Below are 21,021 nucleotides of genomic sequence, written 5' to 3' on the forward strand. Positions count from 1 at the left end.
ACTTCTTAACACTCGGCTGCCAGCACTCCCTGATTACTGCTTTTGTGTGTGGCCTTGACGTAAGATATTTCCTCCACTCACCCCAGTGCCCCTGAGACACGTGATGGATTGCAGTCCAGACACAGCACCCCCGCCCCAGCCACGGCATCGGCGATGTGTCCAGCGAGGCCATGTGTAGTATGCCCAGGACAGTTAGGCTTCAGAAGGACCCGAGGAATACCAGCTGTGGCATTTCACGTCTCTGAAGGGCTTTCCTTCAGACATGATTTAATGGCATTTATCTGTTGTTGTTGTAATATGTTGAGTCAGAAAAGACCAGTTGCTGACATGCCAGGGGAGTTTTCTGAGGCTGTAATCTCACAGAGAGGAGGGTTTTCATCTTTCTCCCCAGAGCAGCTGGTGGGTTTGGACCAGCAGCTCCTCTCCTTAGCATGAGGCTGCCAGAGCCCCAAATGATTTGAGAGCGAGAGTGAGAGAAAGGGGGAGAGAGAGTTGGGTTCTGTTGTACGTAGGATCTCTGAGTCTGAGTCCACGCAGTGGCACCTAACAATAACAACATGTGACTGGGACACCCCCGCTGGACACAGCCAGTAAACAGCAGTGTCCTCAAAGGTCCTTCACATTTGGAAGCTCTGAGCATAAACAGGTTCAAGCGAGAATCAAATTTCTAGCTGACAATTTTTTCCTGGCTTGCTTTACATGTTATTTGATTTTGTTTTCTTAATGTTTACCTCTTTCTTTCTTTCTTTTTTTTTTTTTTTGAGTGCAGAAGTGTTCCTGCTTGTTTGTTTAACGTTACGCATCAATATTAGTATTTCTGTGAACTTTGATCTGGAAAGAGGCTTTGCCTTCAAGAAGGAATTCCTCTCAGTTGCATTTTCAACGCTTCTGATAAACTGGGATCACAAATGTCTATATTTACCTTGGAAAGTAGCCATTTTTCTCCCCAGGATAAAATAATCATTAGCCAATTCCATCAAAAATTTGCTGATAATGGTTGTACCGGGAGGTTCAAGTGTATCAAGTAAGACATGCCTCAGTTTGTCACAGGTTGTTTTATTGCACTTCACAGACGGTGCAATTTTTATTTTGTGGGTTGTTGGGGTTTTTTTTTACACATTTTTTACAAATGGAGCAAGTCCATCAGAATCCTTTTTACCACAGCGGGCTGCCTTTGCGTCATACTGTGATAATTCTCACGATATTTCAAACTTTTCCCTAATGCTGGTTCACATTTAATAGTATATCTAAAAAAACAAAAATCCTCAAAATAGAACAACCCGACAGAAAAAACCCCCACACCTCATTGCCGTAAAGTCAGAAGCAGCTCATAACTGACCCTCCAGCAGCTTTTCAGAGGCTGTAAAGTGCACAGAGGAGCAGCTGGTCCATTCAAACTCCGTAGCTTTGCATTGAAAGCCCATTTCCTTACCACTAAGCCACGTGACCAGGAGAGGTTGGTGCAGGAGAGAGAGACCCCGGCTGAGATGGATTTGCAGTGACTGGGGCAATGGAGGTTGTTGTGTCAGAATTAGAGAGACTGGCTCAGGACAGGGAAGGGTTCAGAGCTGCTGTACATAGGGTCACTATGCATCGCAGGCGACTCAACCAGTAACATTCTATGACAGGTTTGGAAGCAGGAGTGGCCTCTAATTCCTAAACAACATCCTCTGGAAACTCTGTGAATTTTGATAAACGTTGATAGTTGTAGAGGGGCTTCAGGCCTTTTGTTCATCGGGTCACTATGAGTCGTGCTCGACTAGAAGGCGATCAACAAGTAGTCATCAGACTTCCCATCATATGCACTATTGTTGTTGTCAGATGCCATCGAGCTGCATATAACCCATAGTGACCCCGTAAACAACGGACCTGAACACTGCCCTAGCCTGTGCTGTATTCTTCTCTGATACAGTTGGACCCATTGCAGCAGTCACTGTCATTCCATCTCGTTGAGGGCTGTCCCCTCGTTTGTAGATCTCCCACCTTCCCAAGTCTGATGATGGCCCTTTCTAAGGACTGGCCTCTTCTAACAACATGTCCAAAGTGTGTGAACTGGAGCTTGGCCATGCCTGCCTCCACGGAGCCCTCTGTCTGCACAGACTCCAAGACATGGTTCTGTGTTCTTTTTAGCAGTGCATGGGATGTTCAGTGCTCTTGTCCAGCACCACAGCTCAAAGGTATCAGTTCTTCTTTGTCATCCATATTCATTGTCCAGCTGTCTAGGAAACTAAAAACAGTTCTTATGACTCGATTTATCCTGCTACCTGGAAGCAAGCCCTCCGTCCCTCTGAGGTAGGCCTGCATCGTATGTATAATAAACGGACGCCACTGACTCATTCTGAAGCACCTCCCTTTTCTGCCCAACAGAACGCAGTGGTGTCCTTCAAGGAGTTATGTGGCCTGTCCTCCGTGGCCAACCTTATGCAGTGCATGTTGGCAGTGTCTCCCCGCTTCCTGGGCCCCGATAATGCCCCACTGGTGGTGCTGAACCTCAGCGAGCAGTACCCCACGATGGAGCTGCAAGGGATTGTGCCCGAGGTTCTGAAGAAGATCGTCACCACCTACGACACGGTGAGTCATGCCCAGCCCCTCCACGTGCGTGGCCTGGGCGGCAAGTCCAGGAGTCTGTATGCATCCTGGAAAAAGATTCCTCTGACTTTGCTGTATTTGAAAAGAAATTAGTGTTGTTATTTTGAAAAGCAGGATTCAAAATTATTTGCTTCATTTCAATTAAACAGTTGCTAGCTTCTCAAGAACTGTGTCTGAATAGATTTCTAAAAGGTAGGGTATTTTCCACACATTTGCTGGGAAGCAGTTCTTTTCTTTCTGTAACTAGCCTTTGAAGCACTCATTTTTATTTTGCTTCTATTTTTCAAATGGGTAGTGCTGAGAAATTTAATGGTTTAAAAAACCAAAACTAAAATGCCATTCAGGACAGATGCTTGTATCATATGATTTCATACTTTGGGGCAGTTTCCTTTTTTCCAGAAACTTCTCTGAGTCACCTGTGACACCTACGAAATTACTTTTTTTACACATTTTTTTTGCATTTTCTTAATTGTATTCTGCTCCTATTGTCTTTTGTTGTAACTCTGAGAAAAATTAGTAGACAAGTAACAGCTGATTAGAACTAAGTGTATTTGAAGCTGTCAGAGCTCCCTGGGCACCCCCACAGATGGTGCAGGCCGTCACCCTTCAATGTCGGGGGTGATTAGAGACCCACCTTCTCAGCCGTTCACACTGAAAGCACAAGTGAAGCTCACACAACACGAGGCTGTGTTCCTCCTGATGTAGGGTAAGGACTAAGCAAGGTTCGTGTCTGCTGGGCAGTAAAGCTTAGATAAGACATATGAGGGAGAGAGCCCTTTTTATCTCAGAGAAATGCTCACACAGTTGCCGAGGCATGCACGTCTCAGGTCCACGTGTGAGAGGTCAGGCTGGAGGCTTCTTCTGACTCACGTCACTACAGGTAGGATGGCAGGCTGCTGGCTCACAGCCTGCAGAGTTGAAGGAACCCAAGATGGGCAGTTAAGACAGCAAGCAGGCCACCAACGCAAGTTCCAAGAATGCAAGTCAGATGGTGGGGATCTAGAGCGAGCAAAAAGAAAAAGCTGGAAAGTCCTGATGTATCAGGTGCATGTCTGTTGACACTGGCAGTGGATGGGCCGGTCTCCTCTCGGGGTTGATCCCCTCAGGGGTCCTTGTAGGGGCTCACTGCATCATGACTGCCAACCCTCTGAGGATACCGGGCTAGCCAGGTGACACACAGCCTCAACCATCACAGCATCATAAATCTTAGAAATAGGCTTTACAGTTTCATGAATTGGTCTTAAAAGTATAATTGAGAGGTGTTTGTACAGCTCAAGGGAGTGGACAGGTCCTGCAGGGAGTTCTGAGGACCTGAGGCTGTTTGACACGCTGGAGGTCAATGTTGCCCAAGGGAAGGTTTACATGGTGAAATAATGATTTGAAGGGGGAAATTAGTCTGAATTCTTGACCATAGGCCTTTGCAAGCAAGTGTTTCTGTTTTCTTGCACCGTGAGTTCCTGAGACAGAGATGGGTGTAATATGTCCTGTTTCACAAATCCACTTGACCAGAGTGGGTTCTCAAAGCAGAAGTTCAGGAGAACACAACTTAAAAAAACACATCTTTAATCTTTGGATGAATAGACTCTGGAAATGCAAGTCGACAACATGCAGATGAGATTTAAACAGCTTGTTGTTTTATTGTCTTTATAAAACTCCGGCTTAAGCTGTTTCCTAGACTCCCGGCAGTTGCTGACTCATCATTCCCCCTCTTAGCTGCTCTAGAGTTGTGGTCATTGCTAGAGGTGCAGGAAGTGAGCTTCAGACGCTGTGGGCAGCAGCCCCAGAGAGGCCCCACCCCGCAGGGAGGCAGGAGGCCAGGGTCACATGCGTCTTCTAGACCTGGGGTCAGGCTCTGTGTTCTGTGAGGAGGACACACAGAGATAAACACAAATGTCTTCACGGCACCATCTTGCCTGCTGGAAGGCTGGTCAGTGACACGGAGAGGGCCACTGACCAGCCCAGGAAGCTTGTGCTCAGATTGCATTGAAGGGGAAACGGAATGATAGGGAGAAGGGTGGAAATGGAGAGGTTTGAAGCACCTTTCTAAGACTGTTAAGTTTCCAGATTAATGGTAAAAGGGCAAAAGAAATGGTTGACATTTGGAGACTGTGAGTTTGGCTCAGGATAGAGCAGAGTTCACAGCTACTGTCCCTAAGGTCACTATGAGTCTCAGTTGACTTGACAGTATATGATATGATCATTAGGCATTTTGTAGTCCTATTTTATTGACCAAAATTGAGCACAGTTTGCCCCCCAGGCCTTTCATTGATTTCTGTGGCAATCATGCATTTGTTTTGGTCACTTTTCCTAGCAGACTGCTGAGATGGGCCCAAGGTGGCCATGGTGGTGATAATGCTGGGTGAGGGTTAATACCCATGGCATCGTTCAGGACCAAGTGCCAATCCAGATGGGTGTGGACCATGGTGGACAGGTCCTCAGGGTCTGAGCTTAAGATCCTTGGGGACACCCAGAAGCTCTACAACGCCCACTGAAATATTTGACACTGGCGTCCCTCAGTGCCCCTGGCTGCCCCACTCCATCCCCTTTCCCGTAGATGATAACACTTTCTTGCCTAAGTCTTACTGGCATGTGACTTTACAGTTACGTTGTTATAGAAGTAGTGAGACCGAATGTATTAGCTTGTTTGAATTGTGAAATTACTTTTTTTAATTGTTATTAAATTTTACTAGTTTTAATGAACATTTACAGAGATTTGGGGTTTTCATTCATTCATGGTTGCACTATTTTCTCCACCCTCCTCCCCAGTTTGTTCTTCTTCCCCCGCCATCCGAATGTCTGTTTTAATTGTCCAATTGCCACAGTGCTTGTCAAAGCCGGTTCTGATTAATCTCCTTTGTCAGTGCATCCTTTGCCATTCCCTATCACTCCTCCCTGAGAGAGACTTCACCCTGATTCATAATGAAAAGGGGATGGCGTGAAATTACTTTTTAATGTACACTTGAAACAGCGATTCTGCATGAGAATCCTTGACTTTACTGCATTCACAGCTGACCCTCCAGTGGGTTTTCAGAGGCTGTTAATGACATGAGAGTGGACAGTCCATCTCTATTATGGAGTCACTGGTAGATTCGAACCGTAGCTCAACTCCGCCGGAACTCAATAAGACAAGCTCTACAAAGTTTAAAATGAAATTTAAATTGTTGCCACAGTCGTGCTATAACTCTTGCCATATTTTATAGGCCTTAATGGTTTCTCCTCATTTAATAAATCTAGCAGTTCATTAAAGCTGGCTAAGCGAATAGATTAAATACTGACGGGAAGTGTACCAGAGGTCTTGGCCAGCGGGCAACTTTAAATACCGCTCTTTATTTCTGTAATGTTATATTGAGGTTGGCCCAAAATTAACCTTAGAAATGGGATCTTATTTCATTTTGTTCCTTTCTCGTGTGTAATCGGAAGACTCTTTGCGAGAGGAAGAGTTGTTTCAGAGAATTGCTGTCCACACGTCTGTGTGCGGGCCCTCTGGAGGCCAGTCCTCCCACGGGACAGTGCCATGGCCCTCCCCACAGACAGACAGATGGGTGATGTCCCTTCAGGACTCTGTTAACTCTCCTGTTTAGGAGCTCTTCAAGTGTGATGTTGCTGCTGTTACCGTTGAATTAGAACTGACTCACAGCTGACCGTCCAGTGGGCTTTCAAAGGCCGTAAGTCACCTGGGAAAAGAGTGTCCATTTTTCTCCCATGGTAACTTTGGTGGATTTGAACCATATACCTTAGGGATGACAGCACAGCTCCTTACCACTAAACCACCAGAATTCCCTATTAATAAAACTAGTGGACCAGATATATGCCACTTACATTGTGAAAAGAATGATATGAAATATCAGTGACATATAAATGCACATTGTTGTTTTGTATAAACTCACAAAAAGGCTAGGAAAAAAAATACCTATATAGGATGGCCAGGCACCCCAAGTTTCCTGGAACAGATTTTGTTTTTAGGTTTGCTGTCCCAGCCTAAGTAGTCATAATTGCACCTTTCATTCTTTAAAGTATCCCTGTTTGAACAATCTTAGTCACTCTGTAGATTGCCTTAATGGATCTTGTAGTTTTCAGCGACAGACAGACCTTCTTCAAAGCTGCGCAGGTCTTGGTTGTGCCCTGTTTGCTGTGCCTTCTTGGATCCCAGACGTCCTGACGTGTGAGCCCAGATCCTTTTCAGAAAGGTGTTCGGCCAGTTGGGCTGGGGGATGAAGAGTGTAAGATAGGTCCTTAGAGGAGGCCCGCGGGGAGGCAGTTTTCAATGGGGCCTGAGTTGTGAGTGGAGAGCTGGGACGAGGACAGGTGGGTCTGGGATGGAGACACCTGCTGATGGTGGCCCTGCATGCTTTCCCCGTGCCAGGGCCTCAGCGGCCAGCCTGCGCCTTTCCGGGAAGCATCTCGTGGCCATGAGCCCTGTGCCCGCAAGAGATCTGTCCCAATTCTTGGGTATTAGCCGCGTCACCTGGGCCCACGCTCCCAGTCGGCTTGTCCCTCTGGTTCTCTTGGTGGCAGTGACCTTGAGTCCCTGCTCTCATACCTGTCCAGTTCTTCTCGGCAGATAGAGGACGGCTTCTGTTCCCACCCCTCACCTTCGATGTCTTTCACTGCTGCATATACACGGTGGCCGTGGACTCAGAGTTGCTGTGTGGTGTCGCGGAGTAACTATGGTTCACAGAACAGCGTGAACAGCAGATCTGACCCCTGCCCCGTCCTGAGCCATCCTGCCTGTCATGTGCATGCCCGTTGTGCCAGGCCATCTCGTGGATGGCCTTCATTTCTTACACTGACCCTCCGCCTTTTCATAAGCGTGATCTCCATTTCTAAGGGCTGTCCCTCTTAGTGACATACTCCAAGGATGTCAGAAGAAATTTCTCTTTCCTTGCCTCCCAGAAACACAGTGGCTTTTCCAAGACATTCTTATTTGTGCTCTTGGCCGTCCATGGGATATTCGACACTAACACCACGACTCAAAGGCATCAGTTCTTCATCTGTCGTCTTTGTTGTCCACCTTTCAGCTGTTTATCAAGTAATTGAAAGTATTATGGCTTGAATCAGGTGCACCTCAGTCTTCAACTTGACATCATTGATCTTCAGCATTTTAGAGAGGTCTCTGACAGCAGACTTTCCCCGTGCAATCCGTCTCCTCAGCTCCTGACTGCTGGCGCCAAGCGTGTCGATTTAGATCAAAGCAAGTTGAAGTCGTTGACAATTTCTTCTTCAACTATCATGATGTTTCCTGTTGGCCTAGTGGTGAGGATTTTTGTTTTCTTTTTTTATTTTTGTTTTCATGCTGTTGAGATGTAATCCATATTAAAGGCTGTAGTTTTTGTTCCTCTACAGCAAATGTTTCAAATCCTCCTCACTTTCAGCAAGCAAGGTTGTGTCATCTGCATGATACAGACTGTTGATGAGTCTTCCTTCGATCCTGACGCCACATTCTTCTTTATAAAGTCCTACATCTGGATTTGCTCCATATACAGAAGGAATTGTTGGTATAGGGAAAGGATACAGCCCAGAGGCACAACTTTTCTGATTTTAAACCATGCAGTGCTCCCTGGTCTTTGACATAAAACAGCTTTTTGGTCTAGGTATTGGTTTCATATAAGCATAATTAAGTGTTCTGGGATTCCCGTTCCTCTGGGCCTGTTGTGAACCATCGATTCAAAATCAACTCACGGCTGACCCTCCGGCTGATTTTCAGAGGCAATTTAATTGAAGGAGAAGAGATTGTGCACCTTTTTCTACAGAGAAGCTGGTTGATTTGAATCACATGCCTTTGGGATGGCAGTGCCGCTCCGTACCATTAGGCCACCAGAGCTCCCTTGTGTCTCTAAGGGATTGAAGTGATGCTGTGACAGATAACATCACAATAATAACTACACATCAAGGACTATTCAAGACACTTGAGGGAATATAAAAGCATAGAAGACTTTTTTCCTCTCTCAGGAAGCTTATTATTTACTCAAAGAGAGAAAGTCTTTATTAGTTAGGTAAGTAGTTGAGTAGGTGTAGGTAGATGGATGGATGGAAGGATTAGTGGATGGATGGATGATTGATTGGTAGATAGACAGACAGAGAGATAAGGCTTTAAATATACGTATAAAACCTACTTGGATGTTCATGAGTAAGACGAGTCAGTTTCAGTCTTAGGGATAATTTGATGAGGGAAACATGAGTCCGACTTCAGCGAGCAAGGAGCAGGCAGCCTTGTGCTGGAAAGCGAACCAACCCTCTGTGGAGGAGAGCTCGGTTTGAGTCCCAGCCAATGCTCTTCGCACGCAGCTGCCCGCGTCTGGGGATGACGTGTGAGTGTGACTAGAGGTTAGGAGAGTAAAACTCTATCTCATACACATCATGTATGTTGTAAGGAGGGGGCGAGTCCTTTGAAAAGACAGGGAAAGGTGGACGGTCAGGGAGAGAGGAGACTCTCGGCAGGATGGATTGACCCAGCGACCGTAACAATGGGCACGTGGAGACTGTAGAGGTGGCGGAGGACAGGTCCGCGTTCAGGTCAGTTGTTCGTGGGGTCGCTGTGAAAACCATGGTGTGGCCAGGAGTCCAGCATGGACGCAGTGACAGCTACTGGTGTTTAGTGATGGCTGTCGGCCATCCTCTTTAAGGAGTCCTAGGCTCTGAAGCCTGTGGCTGTGCTGGCATTTCAGCTCCCCACGTCACACTAGTGTAAGCGATCTGGTGGCTTAGTGGGTAAGGAGCTGCCCTGCCGGCCCAGAGGCAGGTGGTTCAAATCCACCAGCTGCTTGAGGGGGAAATACAGGCAATCTCCTCCCAAGTGAATCCCAGCCTCTGAAAACCCTCCGGTTGATCAGCTGTGAGTTGGTTCCAACTCAACGGCGTCACAACAGCATCAACCACAACGTGTCTATTTAAATGGAAGTGATTCTGTCATCCTTTTAATGTTCATTAATGTGACAGCTGTACCACCTAGGGGTCTTGTTAATATATCTGTATCAGAATAATATGTTTTCGTCTTGATTTTTTAAAACATTTTCATTTGTTTATAATTTTGGTGTACCGTCAAATTGGATCCAACTGGCACAGAAGAAGTTTGCCTCTCCTTCTCCAGCGGAGCATCTGGTGGATTCAAATCATGCGTCTTCAGGATTGCAGTGCAGCTTCTTACCACTAGGCCACCAGAGATTGAAAAAAAAAAAAAATTGAATGGGCTCCATACTACAGAGACCAGGGAGACAACTTTCTTCTTTTTTAGGGAAAAACATTAAAAAATGCAAGTATTTGGGATAGTCCTTTGTGTTTGTGGTGTGTCTGGGAGGAAGTTCTTGTTAAAGTTTTTTTCATTGGCTTTGTTGCATTTTTTTCTGTTATATGAACTATACCTCTGCCATTGTAATTAAATTGGAGATGAGATCGTAGGGAATGAAAAGGAAAAAGATAAAACTGAGGACCCGATGCCTGGCTCTCTCGTGAGGAGAATGCCCGTCCATGCACACGCCCTCGGCCAGCCTCTCCGTCAGAGATTCTGCAGTGTTTCATTCTCAGCACTGCGTCCCCTGGTCCGCCTTTCTACTTGAGATTAATTTGTTTTGAACATCTTTTCCTTGCAGTTAAAAAAAAAGTTGATTTTAATTACCTTCAGTTTTAATTAGGAGGATGTTTCCTGGAAAGCATATGTGTAAAATAGAGAAGAATAATTTTTTTACGTGCTCAAAAGGGCAGAGCAGTATTCTTATTCTTAAACGAAGTATAAGCAGTATTCTTATTCTTTCTTCCCCTTTTTTATTAATATTTTAAAATTAATTTTAATCAAAGTTTTCAGAGACTTTGGAGTTCCATTCATTCATTGTTGCATTTTTCTCCCTCCCACCCCTTCCCTCCAGTTCATTCTTCTCTTTGAAAGGTAAAAGGAAAATGATTTCGTTGTTGTATAATCCCTCCCCACAAGTCCACTCCACTATGCAGCCCTCGTTCTGAACTCCTGTCATGACAGTAATACCTAATCATATGTCCCTTTTAAACAGTTCTCCCCCTCATCTGTTTCAATGTAGTATACATAAATTATTCCCTCATTCTCATTCTCCACCCAACCCCGATGTCAATCCTGTTTTACAGCAGTGGCACTATGCAGCATTTGTCTTTTTGTGATTGAGATATTTCACTCAGTATAATGTCCTCCAGGGTCACTCATTTATTTATTAAATACTCGAGCACCATAACAAGATAAACAACCCAACTGAAAAATGGGCACAGATATGAACAGACACTTCACCGAAGAAGACATTCCGATGGCCAACAAACACATGAAGAAATGTAGAAATGTTCAAAATCTAAGAGAGTATTCTTCTTATACACAATATAAGCAGCATTTTTATTCTTATATGAAGCTGTTATATGCATCTTTATCAATGTTTTATGTACCTTTTCCAGTCTTCTCTTTTCACACATGAATTTAAATGTCCCTTAAATGAAACACCAAAAAATATCAAGCCCACTACCGTCCAGTGAATTCTGACTCATGACCACCGTCCATCCTGTTTCCAAGGCCGTCAATCTTTAAAGCAGCTAGTGGAGTTGAACCTCTGACCTTTCGTCTTTCAGCCCCGTGTGCTGCACATGAAGCTGCAAGAGCTCCTTTAAATAAACTCTATTTCTTTGACTAAAGTCTGTGGAAGAAAGGGATTCTAATGCAAGCGTGTTGGCAGTTGGCACATCCCCTCAGGAACATTCTGTTTTCCGTGGTTGGTGGAACTGCGTGTGTTTTTTTGTGCCACTGATTAATGCAGTTAGGAGAGAACTCACACTTCATAATTAACGGAGTCTGCCCGTCTGGGCCACACCAGGGATGATCTGTAATAAGGTTACTATCGATTCATCTCCTCCGTGGCTCCTTTCATCGCACTCCTGCCACAGAACTTGACATTAAAAACGCCCTATAATTGGAGGTGCTGACTTTCCCAGGTTTTACAACTACATAGAAGGGGCCACATAGAATATTATTCTCTACTAAGACTGAGAGATTGGGGTTTTTAAAAAAAATTTTTTTAAAATACTTTTTTATTATCATTTTAGTGAAAGTTTAGAGAAAACTTGGATTTCCATTCATTCATTGTTACACATTTCCCTCCCTAGCTCCCAACCCAGTTGGCTTTTCTCTTTAAAAAAGAAAATCATTCATTGTTGCACAATTTCCTCCCTCCTCCCCACCACAGTCTACTTTGATATGCGCCTCTTATTCCAGACTGTTGTCATGTAAATAATGCTTAATCATATATTCCTTTTAAACTTCATCTGTTCCAATGCAGTGTTCATCATTAAAAAAAAAGGAGAGATTGAGGAAAGGTGGGCACATCCTGCAAGAGTAAAGATTAGAACAGCTAGAACAGCTGAGAAAAACAAAAACACAAAACACTGCATTTAAATGATACAGTGCAATAAAAGCATCATGTGTCAACAGACAAGATATAGCAGAATGCCACAGAGACATCAGAAGCTTGGAGAACAGGGAAAATCTTGGAAAACAGTGTTTCAAGGCGAGAAGTGTATGTTTTTGTTATTGTTGTTAGGGGCGGTCTAGTTGAGTACACCCCATAACAGCCCAATGAACAACAGACCCAGTCACTGTCTTCTTCTGTGCCATCTTCATTGTCTTCTGACACGTGTGAGCCCATTGCTGCTGAGGCTGTGTTAATCTGTCTCCTTGGGAGTCTCTCTCTCCTTTGCTGACCCTCCATCTCTCCAAGTATGCTGTCCCTCTCCCTGGAATAGCCTCTTCTAGCAACATGCCCAAAATATGAGAGATGAAGCTTTGTAATCCTTATCTCACGGAGCACTCCAACCACACCTTTTCCAAGACATATCTGTCTGTTCTCATGCCAGTGAATGGGAGATTCAAACTCTTCTCCAGCACATCAACTCAAGGATATCAATTCTTCTGTCCTCTTTATTTATTGTCCAGGTCTCAGATGCCTGGCAAGTGACTGAAAAGATCATGATTTGACCAAGCGCACCGTAAGCTTCAAAGTGGCATCATTGTTTGTTAGCATTTTGGAGAGATCTCCAACAGCAGGCTTGCACAGAGCGATGTGTCTCCCGGTCTTCTGATTGCTGCCACTAAGGGTATTGATTGTGGATCCAAGTAAGAGGAAACCATTGACAGTTTCAGTCTTTTCATCGTGCTGCATGATGAGCCCTTTGGCCCAGTGGTGAGGAGTTTTGTCTTTTTGATGTGCAATCCATATTGAAGGCTTTTGATCTTCTGCAGCAAGCTTTTCAACTTTTCCTCATTTACAGCAAGCAAGACACTGCCATCTGCCAAACAGAGCTTGTCAATGAGTCTCCTTCCAATCCTGATGCCACAGTCTTCTCATAGAGTCCAGCTTCTTGAATGATTTGCTCAGAGTACATATTGAATAGGGGTGGTGATAGGATAGCCCTGATGCACACTCTTCCTGATTTTAAACCATACACTGGTCTCTTGCTCCATTCAGACAACTCCTGGGCTTGGTCTAGATGTCCGCTGAGGATTTCGTAGAAGTGCATGTGGTGGGAGTTGTGTCTTTATTTAGAATTCCATGTTCTAGTTTTACACACATTTACAGAAACACTGAGAACACGTGTGTAGGCACAGCCCCACGCCCACACAGGTGATCATCAGCAGTGATCGTTGTGTCTGATGAAGCAGAGGGTCAGCTAGAAGGAAGGAGACCCCCTCAGTGAGGTGGAAGGCCACCACTGGGCCCCTTCCAGCTCCTCGCAGCGTCAGTCATAAGGTAGACAATCTTTAAAGGAGGGAACTGCCCATCTTTCTCCTTCAGAACAGCTGCTGATGGATTCAGACCAAGGGTTAGCAGGCCAACACACACGACGCCACCAGAGATTCCAGGGCTCCAGCAGTGGGCTCAGGTAGACCCGTGGTCGTGAAGATACTGCAGGACTGGGCAGGGTTTGCCTGCCATCTCCTGGGCTGCTCCGAGTCAGAGCTGAGCTGACAGAATAGTAACAAGACACACAGACAGAGGGAGGACGAGGAGGAGGAGGAAGATCAGGGTCACCAGCGGTCACCTTGGAAGAAGTCATTACTCATCACTTTACTGTCACTTGGATATTCAGCTGTAAACTCCCCAAGAGGACGGAGCTGAAGGACAGCCTCAGGACGGGTTCACCTTGTTGTCAGAGGATGTGCTTGGACGAGGGGCACACGGGGCAGGTCACCACCGTGTAAGCTGATGGACCAGCAGTCGGATTTACACTTCCTAAGTAATCTGCATACCAAACAATGAGGCTGCTGTCTTGGTACAGGAGACGCTCTCACTGGAGGTCTGGAATACACTTCCCCAGCTGGCATCACCTGGAGGACTGTTATGGTTTGAGGTCTTTATGACTGTGTCAGTTTTCCTTTTAGAGACTTTCTGTTGCATTTTCAAGGGACAGAAAAACATGACTTCTTTTTCAAGGACTTTATTTCACCGATTCTGGTAGATAAGATAGCAAAAAACATAGCGACCACCTAAATCTCAAGAAAAGTAGGAAACTTCTTTCTCAGCCTATGATTTATGCAAAAGAACATGCCTACTTTAAAAAAAATAAAACTAAGGTAATTGAGCTGTGGTGCTGGAGAAGAGTATTGAATGTACCATGGACTGCCAAGAAAACAAACAGATTCATCCTAGAGAGGGTTAAACCAGGCTGCTCCTCGGAGGCAAGGATTCTAGGGCTTCGCCTGACATACTTTGGACATGTTGTAAGGAGAGACAGGTCTTTAGAGAGGGACATCATGCTGGATAGAGTAGAGGGACAACGCAGAAGGGGAAGACCCTCTATGAGGTGGATTGATTCAGTGACTGGGGTAATCAGGATGGGTGTGTCAGAGGCAATGAGATTGGCACAGGATAGAGCAGGGTTTAGGGCTGTTGTGCATAGGGTCGCTATGAGTCGCAAATGACTCGACAGCACATAACAACAACAACAAGGTAATTGCACTGGAAATTCTGCAATTAGGGACCTCTCCAAACTATTGAGAAGGAATGATGTTGACTTGAGAACTAAGGTGTACCTGATAAAAGTCTTTTCAGTCACTTGCTGCGTGTCTGAGAGCTGGACAGTGAATAAGTGAAAAGAAGAATTGAAGCCTTTGAATTCTTTGAATTGTGATGTTGGAGAAGAGTACTGCATACCCCACGGACGGCCAAAAGAACACACAGATAGGTCTTGGAGAAGGTGCAGCCAGAGTGCTCCTGGGAGACAAAGAGGATAAAGCTTTGTCTCACATATTTTGGGCCTGTTGTTAGGAGAGGCTTGGAGAAGGACATCATGCTTGGAAAGGCAGAGGGACAGGGAAGGAGAGGAAGACCCTCAACTAGACGGGTTACCATAGTGACTGCCGCCATAGACTCAAGTGTGTCAGAGACGGTGAGGATGGTACAGGATAGGACAGCGTTCAGGTGTGCTGCTCACAGGGTCCCTGTGAGGCATCCTGTCTGGAGAGCACCTAACAACAAGGTTATTGAAGTTCTGTGATGTTTCCTTCCTGTGCAAGAACACAGAGATGGCCCCTTATCCTCCCACCAAATTCCATGTTAGATACTGAGTTTTGCTCCTAAGTAATTTCTCTAAAGCTTATTTCTGCATTTTCCCTTCTTGATCAAAAGAATTCTGCATTTCTGTTTGCTAAGTTCTTCTCTGTCAAGGTCCCCGCAGGACATTATTAAAATTCTGTGCTGAAATCTAGAGAGATGTTCTCAGTTATTTTGTTTATCTGGGATGCATTCCCCGTCCTGAGCCCTACACAAACTTCCTTATCCCCGTGTTTTCAGTAAACTTGTTTGATGTGGAGAAGGGGGCTGGACAGTGACTGTGACGGTGGGTTCACACAGCAGAGATTGGTAGGGTGACAGAGGACTGGGGCAGGGTCCATCCTGTCGTACTTACGGTCGCAGTGAGTCCCCGCAAGCCCAGTGGCACCTAACAAGGACAGATGACTTGCCATCAAGTCTATTCCAGCTCGTAATTTCTGCATGGATGTTGGGGGTGGGGGGAACTGGGCTTCCAGAGGTAATCTCGTTTTTTGCAGGTAGATCACCAGGCTCCTCCTCCCGGGCTGTATTCAACTTGGAATAGATCAACTCTCTTCGAGCACAGATCGTTGCCCTTTTATCCTCTCGATCCTCCTCCTAGTCCAGCTCTTCACCGTTTGCCCTCGAAGCAGAGTCTGAATTCATACTTCACCCACAGCTTAGGTGGTGAAAAGATGTCATTTCCCTATCTTTCTTGGCAGGGAACAGAGAGGGGACTTGGGTGTCCCTAGATTGTTGTTCAGTTTGGTAAATTTGACCCATTGGATTCAAGTGGCTTAGTAATAAGGAATTGCACTGCTAGTGCAAAGGTATGCAGTTCGAATCCACCAGCAGCTCCCTGGGGATGGAGAGGGAATTCAGAAACTCATTGTTGAGTGGATGGCAAGTCCTCAAGGGAACACAGTTTTTAAAATCCGGGGAAATGTATGAACTAAAGACGCTCTTGCACGATCCCCACTGTATCCCTGTTGCTGCTGGGCAACAGGCTTTCTCTCCCCACCGCACTGTCACCTCGATTGCAGGAAGACCAGAGTCCCGAAATACAATCTAAAGGAAGAGGGACATGTCAGAAGGGTGCAGAAGTCAGGGACAGAAGCATGATGTGACAACGCGAAGAACTCGGCAGCCAGAGGGATTATACTGTGATCATTAAGAGGAACAGAGTCCGGTGCTGTTCTGGGACCCCGTCTAGTATTGGTAGGTAACAGGCTTCTCACAGCCTCCCAGGACAGTGGCAACTCTGATGTGTAGGATTAGATGAAGCACCTAGGTTGAACCCAGGAGTTACTGGGGTAAAATACTGACCTTGAAGGACGTGAACCCCATCCACACCTCCTTCCATCAGCTACGGACTCACCAGGCATTTGCTATTGAGCCTGTGTCAGATCCTGTTAGCACTGGCACGCCTCAGAGAGGGGAGGCTTTGGGGAATCTGGAACGTGTTTGACATCTTCCTCTGCGATGACCGGCTTTCGTAGAGCTCAGTGTGACACCATCTCTGCGTCCGGTTGTGTGGATGGCCATGGTCCCTCTGGGTGGAAGTCTTTTTGAAACCGAAAAATGATCATCAAAGAAACAAAGCAGCTAATTGGCTTTCAGCAAATGGTTATTTGTCTGTCTTTATGTAGCTTGTAAGCTGCAGATGCTTTCAGACTCACAGAAGAGGGAGATTAGCGGACCCAAGACGAGCGTGTCACAGCTCTTTCGCGTCACAGCTCGTTTGCACAGGCAGCCTGCTTCTCCCCTGGCTTTGGGGCCCCTGTGGTTCCGCTGGTTCCTAGGCTGGATCTGCTGTGTCTCCCTCGGACCTGCCCCCCAGATCTGCCAAGCAGTCCATCCCAGCCTGCACTGGCTACTTTGAGAGAACGATCAATGCATTCAGCTTGGTTGCTGTAGACTTCCAAAGGCCTGTGACGGACACCTCCGAGCCCCCCAGTGTGGACCGCACTGAGAAACACCCCGTGGTCTCAGGGTCATGCATGCTGGAGGGCCAGGACAAAATCACGGTTTTGCTGATGCACTTGGCCTTCTGACTGGTGGCCGTTTTAGACCACTAGACGTTTGTGAGGATGGACCTTTGTGGAGGTCCTCAGTCCACTGAGGAAGGTGGCCATCTTTGCCAAATTTTCTCTGATTGTCACTGATGTCTGACTCCATCATCATCCAGAATGCTTCTCAACCAGCTCAATACGGATATTTTGTTGGGGTGGTTATTTTAACAGAGAGCTGGACAACAAATAAGAATGACGGAAGAATCGATGCCTTTGAGCTGTGGTGTTGGAGAAGAGCAATGAACATCCCATGGGCGGCCAGAAGAACAAGCAGATAGGTCTTGGCAAGGGGGCAGCCAGAGGGCTCCTTGGAGGCAGTGATGTTGAAGCTTCATCTCACATCCTTTGAACATGTTGCTAGGAGGGGCTGTTTCATGGCAGAGAGACATTATGCTTGGAAGAGTGGAGGGTCAGTGAAAGAGAGCAGGACCTTCAAGCAGATACATTGACACAGTGACCGCAGCGATGGGCTCCCGTGTGTCAGAGATGAAGAGGACGGCAAAGGACAGGACAGGGCTCAGATCTGTTGTTCACAGGGTCACAATGAGTCACATTTGACTCGATGGCACTTAAAACTGGCTTCTAAATACTACATACTGTTAATCAAGAAGAATCACATTTATAAATTCCTTGTTACAAATATCTTTCTTTTGTCAAATGTCAGTGGAAAGAACGAATCCTTTAAGATCTTACTGTGCCTCATATGTTGTCCATATTCAGGTTGGGGTACGTTGTTTGTTGTTGTTGTGTACTGATGCGTTGGAACTGACCCATAGCTGACCCTCGGCAGGTTTTCAGAGACAGTTAATCACACAGGAGAAGAGTGCCCATCATTCTCCCATGGAGCAGCTGGTAGATTCGAACCATATACCTTCAGGATTGCAGTGCAGTTTCTTACCACTAGGCCACCAGAGCTCATCAGTTAGGGTATAGGGAGCAGCAAGGTAAGGATGCAGCTTTATTGATTAGAAGGATGATGTTCTTGATAATCATCCCATGACTTTGACAGAGAACCCGACACATTCAACTTGATCGTTGGAAGCTGACAGCACCCTGTGATAAGGGAGATTCATTCTTCGGGGTTTAATTTCACTCCTTGCCGCCGTTCTCCTGTAGGTTAGAGTGGCGTATGCTTTGCCATTCCGAGATTTGGCAGTGTTCTGTGTCCAGTTTAGAGCTGAGCTGGAAAGACTGGAAGTCGCCCGGTGCAAGATAGCGGATCTGGACACAAAGTTGTTATTGCTGATACACAGATTTGTTTGTAAATGTGGTGGTAAGTGTCTCACAGGCACGTCCTCTTTAGTTTATACTGTCTCAGTTTAATTCTAGCGATGGTTCCGGCGTATCGGAGAAATGATGAAGATGGCGCAGGGAGGGCAGGGGTCAGACCTGTTGTTTAGAGGCTCCCTATGAGTCGTAGTCCACTCAACAACACCTAACAACAACAACAACACAGTTTGGAAGGTAATCTCTGAGAAGTGAACTCATTTGGAAGGCATGCACTCTGTAAAAATGAATCGTCTGAATAACTCATTTATATGAAAATTAAATATCTCTCCACTGTTTTTGAGTAAACATAAAATTGACCATGGGGCCACTCTGGCATCTTCTCTTAGGCTACCTGGCCCACTAATCTCTGGTCTTCTCTCTGACCCATGTGCCTCTTAGTTGTGACCTGAAAAAATTTGTAAATTTTTTCCCCCCCCAGAAACTTTTGAAGAATAAGGTGGTGGTGGTTGTTATTAAGTGCACTTTAGTCTAGTATATTCATAGTGACCCTGTGAAACACAGATCTGCACCCTGTCCTTTCCTGTGCTGTCCTCACAACCTCTGACCCCCTCGAGTCCATTCCTGTGGTCACTATGTCTATCAATCTTGTTGAAGATTTTCCTCTGTTTCACTGACCCTCAACCTTTCCATGCATGATGTCTCTTTCCAAGCAATGTTCTTGTGGACCATAGCGTCAGAACAGACCCATAGCCGACCCTTCAGCAGGTTTTCAGAGTCAGTTAAATCGTACAGGAGGAGACTGCCCATCCTTCTCCCGTGGAGCAGCTGGTGGCCTCGAACCATGTATCTTTGGATTTCAGTGCTGCAGTGTTTTCTTCTAAAAACATGCCCCAAATGTGTGAGGTGAAGACTCACCGTCCTTGTTTCTAAAGAGTTTCCTGCTGCACTTTCCCCAAGATGTTTGTTCTCCTGACAGTCCATGGGCTATTCAATACTCTTCTTCAACACCACAACCCAAAGATATCCATCTTCTGTCATCCTTGTTCGCTGTCCCGCTCTCAGATGCATAGGAAGTGATTACAAAGACCTTGGTTTGAATCAGGCACACCTTGGTCTTCAAGCTGACATCGTTGCTCCTTAGGACAGTAAAGAGGTTCCTGACTGCAGACTTATCTAATACAATGTCTCCTGATCTCCTGACTGACGTTACCAAGGATGTTGATTGCAGATCCAAGTTAAGATGAAATCGTTGGCACCTTCAGTTTTTTAAATTTTTCCCCCCACAGTCAGATGTGTTCTTGTAAATTACATTTTGACACTGTAAGTTTTGAAGCTTTTCTTTTGCTGATGTGTTGCCTTTGACTTAACATTCATAAGAAAACATGGCCCCTGGATTCTTTGGTTTTTCTTTGCACACAGGGGAGAGAACCTACCTTACTCTCAGCTCATTCTCAGCTTTTTTCTTTCCTTTTCCCCCACCCCCACCCTCACCTTCACACCCTCATCCACACACACACCTGTGCCCTCTTCCTAATCGTCGTATCCACACTTTGACACCTCCTACCTACACCCTCAACCCCTCAGCTCCACAGCCCTTCACCCCCTAACACTGCCTCATTCTCACCATAAAAAGAGCAAGGTCCATTTGCAGATGGCCGTGTCTAACCTTATCGACTTTACGAAGGGGAACTGTCCCCTTCAACACCATCAACAACCAGAACCTAGTCCCACAAGTTTAGACATGTTCCCCATGCTCCTGTTCCTCTTTCTACTCATCTCAACATCAATCTTACTGCTTTGACCGGGTCCACAGGCCCATGCAATAACTCACAGATCACACAGAACCGTATTGGGGAAGTCAGAAGCCTAGTAGCCTGGCATTCGTCTTTTAGGTTTGTAGCAGAATACAGTCTGTACAGCTTCCGAAATGTGCTCACTGGCAACGTCAGCCTTGATCCTCAGGACTTGAAGCCAGTGTTACAAAGCTGTCAGTCCTGCCAATATTGGCTCTCCCCCACCTCCAGCCCCAGTCCTTCAACAAACTTGGGCAATCTTGCTCTGGTTCAGTGGCATAGCAGTCCCACGTCCACCCTGCCTCCGGCCAGGCCACTGGTTCTCCTCTGTGGCTGCTGCTTCTGTAGGCCCTGGTCAAGCTGGCACAAGAGTGTGTGGGCCTGATGGACGCTTTATGTTCTCTTCCTTTTTCTTTGCTGGCAGTGAAAATCTGCAAGTTCTCATGCTAGGTCCTCTTAGTTTAATAGCAAGATAGCCAGTCCCCTTGAAGACAGACTGAAATGCCCTGTTCCCACATTCCTGTCCATCCACGTGACGGTCAAAGCCAATGGCCAGGAGAACCATCTTGAACACGTAAGTCCTTAAAGTCACACTTCTCCTCACCATCACTCCCTCACACCTTCATCTTTATTTCTCACACCCTCAGCCTCACCCCTCACACCCTCACAGTTACCTGTCACACGCTCACCTCCTCACCTTTATGCTTCAGAGCCTCAGCCTTCCCCCCTCAACCCTCACTCACACCCTCACACTCTCACAGTTAACCCATCACACGCTCACCTCCTCACCTTTATGCTTCAGACCCT

The 21,021-nt window shown here is 46.1% G+C and overlaps 1 protein-coding gene across 1 annotated transcript in view; it reads left to right on the forward strand.

Moving 5' to 3' along the window:
• Positions 1-21,021, forward strand: part of PLCL2 (phospholipase C-like 2) — a 217,291-nt gene that overhangs the window by 129,600 nt on the left and 66,670 nt on the right. Inside the window, exon 3 of the mRNA XM_006883337.1 lies at positions 2,368-2,571. Within this exon, the coding sequence (XP_006883399.1) occupies positions 2,368-2,571 (204 nt within the window). The remainder of the gene's footprint in view (positions 1-2,367; positions 2,572-21,021) is intronic.

The sequence above is a fragment of the Elephantulus edwardii genome, unplaced genomic scaffold (genome assembly GCF_000299155.1).
Source record: "Elephantulus edwardii isolate Elephantulus edwardi_28Jun2011 unplaced genomic scaffold, EleEdw1.0 scaffold00027, whole genome shotgun sequence".
NCBI classification, from domain to species: domain Eukaryota; kingdom Metazoa; phylum Chordata; class Mammalia; order Macroscelidea; family Macroscelididae; genus Elephantulus; species Elephantulus edwardii.